At 35.8% G+C, this 6087-nt stretch overlaps 1 protein-coding gene across 2 annotated transcripts; it reads left to right on the forward strand.

Moving 5' to 3' along the window:
* Positions 1 to 1419: 1419 nt before the first annotated feature.
* Positions 1420 to 6087, forward strand: LOC125775489 (uncharacterized). 2 transcript variants are annotated; one of them, XM_049446149.1, is made up of 5 exons: positions 1420 to 2253; positions 2313 to 2583; positions 2648 to 2788; positions 2869 to 3151; positions 3443 to 6087. In XM_049446149.1, exons 2-5 carry the CDS (start codon positions 2320 to 2322, stop codon positions 3511 to 3513), a joined length of 759 nt encoding a protein of 252 aa, XP_049302106.1. In that variant the 5' UTR covers positions 1420 to 2253; positions 2313 to 2319; the 3' UTR covers positions 3514 to 6087. The 2 variants fall into 2 exon arrangements, with proteins under 2 accessions (XP_049302106.1, XP_049302105.1); XM_049446148.1 differs by having other exon boundaries at positions 2869 to 6087.

Here is a 6087-nt window from a genome sequence, read left to right on the forward strand (position 1 = left end):
ATCCTACGAAGCGCTTTATTGCAGTTCACGTATCGACCGTATCGTTCAAGACCAATAACCGCCATGTTGCTTCCTTTGGTGACGTACTTAGAAACGTATTTTATCGATTACACCAAACTGCAAAACTCAACATTGACATGACTTTTGAATGTGAATTAGACAACAGTGGCGTATATTGTATGATCCATGTGTTGTCAACTTCGATACTCACGCCTCTAAATTGAATGCTAAATGTTCTGCCATTGTCGTCTGGTGAACGACGCCAATAGAGTGGATATCCATCATTTCTATTTTGTGTTTCCGAAAGAAAAACACGTGGATACTGTTTCGTGCGTTTATTGACAGACATGCAAACCGCAGTGGGATTGTGGTGTCCGCAAGGTCCACGAACCGTATTGGTTTTCATCACTTCGTATAATACTGGATCTTTCTCTGCATCAAGAATTTCCGCATGATTGGAATGATTTCATTAATTTGATCTGGTGTAATCACCATCCACCATCCAAAGAAGAATGCGAGCGGCAAACCTCTTTTTTTGCCACTCAACAGAGTACATCTAGCATCTAACACCACCATATGTACGTTGCTTTAAGATAAAGTCCATCGAAGCCGTTGCTTGAAAAGTCCTGCTGTGACATCGTGACGATCGCTTGCTGAATGACCGCGATCTATAATACCGCACTTACATATGTCATCACATTCTGGGAGTAATCGGTCATGTGCCTTGGACTGCTAATGTATGTTGATGCCAAAAAGAACGTCGACCGATATTAGCGCGACCTCTTCGTGGCATCGTAACAAATTTCAATCTGTAATTGATCACTTTGTGTGCAACACTCATAACGTTTTCACTGAATAATTTTCAAAAATTTTTGAAGCAAACGACAAATTTGAACGATTCAAATAATTGAAAAACAAAACAAAAAAATTGAATGAAAAAATTTGTATGAAAAAAATTAACTTTTTGGAATTTTTCAATTTTCCGACTTTTCCTCATAAAAGACATACAGGTTTTTTATTTCTAAACCTTTCCCGATCCAAACCTTTTAAAATTTCATCAATATTGGGTTAGCTTTTCTCTTAGCGTTACTAACGAACAAACATTCATTCGTTTGTATGAGAAAAAGAAAAAGGCTGTTTTTAGGGGGTTTCCGGCAATTATTCGAAGTTTTTTCTCCGCAGAAACCATCCCTGAACCTCAACGAACATTTTGAATAACGAATTATCAAATTTGGTTCAGTCGTATGAAAGTTATGAGCGTACGTACATTTTAGCGATTCATTTTTATTTATATAGATATATATCAAATTATATATGGAACGAATTCACTTTTATTTCCGCCAAGGGTTTTGGGTCATTGAACCTATACCCTTTTTTTGTTTCTTTCAGTTCCTTATTCAGTTTTTTTTCCTTCTTATGTACGTCCAGCGCTGCCCCTGATGATTTGCTGTCTTCCTCTTTGTTGTTTGTTGGTGTAGTCTCCCGTGACTATGTACAGTAGTTGTGTTTTGTGTATATGTTATTACACCGTGCCCGTTTGCTATTTTAACTTTAATGTTTGTATATTTCTTACACTTTGTACATAATCATACCGCGCCCGTTTTTGATTTTAGTAGGTTTTGGTTTTTAGTTTATTTTGCGTCCGGTTTTGATTTTAGTAGGTTTTTTTTCCACTGTTTCAATTTAAATTTTTGTTGCATCTTTACACATCACTTTCAATTTTTCATGTACTTATTTTTTCACTTTCTATTTTCCGTGGTTCTGGGATTTGTTTCTTTTTTCACTGTAACTTTGTGCTTTATACATACATATGTTCACTTTAACTTTCTTCACTTTAATTTTTTTTGTTTCTTAGGTGTCTTTCGGAAAGGCTCGAAGGACCATTTGCTCACGCTTGGCACTAGTATACTTACGTGATATCGATACTTCTGCCAAATAAAAGAACGGATCGTTCTATCGCACCCTCTTTATAAAAGGTTTATTAATGTTATGACTGGTTTTCACTAGGTCATATTTGACGTCAAATGCTGTCAAAATAATGAAAACGGATTGTCATATGGTGTCAGTTGCGTTTGCCGGCCTATTTGCCAACGAACGGCAATTTAAATTGACAGCGAAATGAAAACAATCAAAATACGTTATGTGGCAATATTTGACATCAAAATTAGATTTGCCAACATGTTGGCAAATTATTTCCATTTGCCGCGCGAATGATGTGCAAAAATAAATAAAAAAGATTTTTCACTTTTCCAGGTAAGTGTTTTATTATATGTTCTAATTTCAATTAATGTATTATTCCAACCTTTTTTCAGTTTCAAAATGGCAGAAGAAATGAGTGCAAATACAGAAATGTTAATTCCAAGCATCAAGCGGGTGCGAAAAATGAACGTAAAGTGGACAGCGGAGGAGACTGAGCAACTAATTCAAGAAGTGGAGTCAAGGGAAGGAACCTGGAATTTCCTTTCCGCGGATTATCGCGATAGGAATTTACGTGAGGCTCAGTGGCATGAAGTGGCAGAAACACTAAATATGCCACGAGCCGAAGTATCAGCCAAGTGGAACAGCCTTCGTTGTTCTTTTCGCGTAAGTTTTTCACATATAGTACACAATAGTACACAACAAATTGCATTATATATATATCTTTTAGGCGGCCTTCAACCGAAGGTCTCAAACAAAAAGTGGACAAGGTGGTGGAAGAACGCCTACCATAAACCCACTCTACAATTCGCTAAAGTTCCTCGAGCCTACATTAAATGTTGAAGCGAGCACCACTTCAAATTTAATAAATGTAAGTATATATATGTATGTATAATAATTTATAAAAAAAATATTAATATTTATTTTTCATGTGTTTATTTGTTATTATAGGACAGCTCGTCGACCCTGACCACTCCAACAATATTGTTTGAGTCGGAAACGGTATCTGGCGATATACCACCAACGCCATCTACATCACGACCCAATTTAAGGAAACGTCGTGTTGAAAAAAACGACGATGGATACATTGAAGTAGTTCAACGTGCGCTGGAGACCGTCACATCTGCTACAAAAACTGATGCTTGGGATGATTTAGGCAACTTTGTGGCATCAAACGGCCGTGAGTGGGACCAAGAATCTCCACAACTGGCCAGAGAATTCAAGCAGGACTTATGTGAGTTGATATTTAACCCTCCATTACTAACCTTAGGGTCGAATCGACCCAGACACGCAAACTTTTTAAATTAACAAAAAATAAAGAATATTTTTTAACGCAAGATATATGTGTAATCTAAATTTGTACATATTTAAACGTTTATAAACAATAAGAATAAGAATCATGTAAAATATTATGCATAAAAAATTGTTTTAAAAAATACCCTGGGTCGATTAGATTACATAATTGAAAAATTTTTACATTAGTCATTCCAATTTTTCTTTTTAACATTTTACTTTTATATTTCAGGTTTCAATTGCACTTTATTTGAAGTCAATATCTTTAAAACTTATCATCTTATGCGGAATCTAGCTGGATAACTTTTTTTCACTTTTTTAGCTATGTTGCAATGAATACAAACTTAATTTCAATTTAAATATATAAATTAATTTTTTAACGCATCATTTTATAAATTTAACAATAAAATACTACAATATACTAAAAGACGTATACGTTTTAGCAATTTATAAGTTTAAACGATTTTAAAAGATAATACAAATGAGGGTCGATAAGACCCATGGTTAGTAACCATGCGACATGATTTGAGGTTAGTAATGCAGGGTTAAGTATCAGCAGAAATTCACACGGTAAAAACAGTTGCAGAATTGTATATGTAATAAAACATAATTTTGCTGTTATTTTATAGCTCAGCATAATGCCGTTTAAATATAAAATCTTTAACTAGTCAAATGAAATGATGTACCTAATGTTCCTTTTTTATATCTTTTTATATATATTTTTAAATGAACTTAGTATTTTTATAGTTCTTTCACGGACATATATCGCGCTGTCTGCTAGTCTACCTAAAACACTGCTTGGCCGAACTGATGGAAGCATTCCATTTTCCCCCAACTCCATTCGCCAATTACCTGGATCGGTAATGCCATTTGTGTCTTTGTCTACGTCAGACATTCGTATATATATAGACTTGCGTATTAATAGGTAATTATGTAATACACAAATCGCGAGGACAATAACTGTCGCATGTTCGGGAGTAACGTCCATTGGTCTTCTGAGGATCCGAAAACGCGATGCACAAATGCCAAACACATTTTCCACCACATTTCTTCTCTGGATAGCCTATAATTAAATATTTTGTACGACATCACTTGATTGCGGAAGCTGAATGGTTTCATTAAGTATGTTTTTAAAGGAAAAGCGTCGTCAGCTACAATGACAAATGGCATTTCATCACTTTCATGTGGAAGTGACTTCGCTGGCGGAAAATTTAATCTGTTTTCTGCAAGTCCCGTCGAAAGAGCACATCTGAAAAATAATAATGTTTTTTAGTTATTAACGTTCAATGATATTATTTTATATTAGTTTTACCTTGCGAAAACGCCTCCATCAGATTCCCGACCATAAGCTCCAACTTCAACAAATAAAAATTTATAGTCGGCATCAACCATAGCCATCAAAACGATGCTATTGTATTTCTTGTAGTTGAAATACTCAGAACGGCAGTTCGCAGGCGCCTGAATCGCTATATGTTTCCCATCCAACGCACCGCAACAATTAGGGAAATTCCATCGCTGGTAAAAACGTTCCGCTATTTCTGTCCATTCCTCATGAGTGTTTGGAACCTTATTAGAAAATATTTTATATTTTATCACTGACTAACGTGAATAAGCATGAATACTCACTTTTAAAAACTCGTGCCTTAAAGCTTTAAAAATTGCACTACACGTGTTATGCACTATATGGCAGATGGTAGTTTTCCCCAATAGAAAAACACTCATCAAATTCGAGAAGTTATCACCTGTGGCTAAATAGCGTAGTGTTACCGCCAGTCTTTCACCGACCGAGATCGCTTCACGGAATCGTGTGTTTCTTTTGTAAATATATGGAGTAAGACGCACCACTAAAAAATCGAAATCTTCCAGAGTCATCCTCAGGAAGTTCTTCAACCTCTTTGGGTCCTGAGAAACCAGCTTGGATCGAAGTGTGGAGTAAAATCCACTGGTGCAACGATTCCTTAATCCTGGTCTAATCCACCACTGCTTTGGTTTCCTTTGCTGAGTCCTTTTCTTTTTCTAAGCTTTTAATGACGTTATAAGACATAACGCCGCAGTTACTATTGTAATTTTTCTATTTTTATTCATTTTTACACTTTCACGCACTTATTTAAAAATAATTATATCTTCAATTTAACAGCTGTCAAAATTGCCTGTTCACAATTGCCTGTTCACAATTGCCTATTCACAATTGACATAAATGAAAACAGGTGGTCAATCATCTGACACCAACAATTGACGACAGTTTTTGAAAGGCACTGCAGTATCGACATTCGGTCAGTTTGGATGTTGTAATGAAAACGCATTTGCCACCAAAAGCACAGCTGTTCGTTTAGGCAGTTTTTGATGTCAATTATTTTGACCTAGTGAAAACCAGGCATTAGTTACACAATATATATATATAAGTATAATATATGTATATTCCTTTTTGTTTTTTCGCGAAACCCACTGTGGTACACTGTTGGCGCACTCGGTGCTTCACTTCACTCCCGTCATTTGGTGGTTTAACATATATAAAAAAAGGAAATTGTGGTGGTTGTTGCGGATAATAAAAAAAGATGAAAAACTGAATATCGCTGACGACTGTTTTGCTTCACGGATGAAAGCGGTAAGAGCCCGATCCCGGTCGGATCAATCCCTTTTGATGGTTTGGGTGGTGAATGTTAGCTGATTATGAGTCGTCTCGTTGATAATCGTGTGGTTGTTGTGTTGTAGTGTTGTAGTAATGAGCGGTGTTAAGTACTGTTGTGTGATGAGGTGTTGTGACGTGACGTGAGGTGATGCGATGTGGGATGTTGCGGAACATTCATAGCTCATGTGAACATATACATATGTATAATAATTTCATTTCTTTTTAAGATTTCAAAATGCGAAAGAACA

The sequence above is a fragment of the Bactrocera dorsalis genome, chromosome 1 (assembly GCF_023373825.1).
Source record: "Bactrocera dorsalis isolate Fly_Bdor chromosome 1, ASM2337382v1, whole genome shotgun sequence".
In the NCBI taxonomy this organism is placed as follows: Eukaryota; Metazoa; Arthropoda; class Insecta; order Diptera; family Tephritidae; genus Bactrocera; species Bactrocera dorsalis.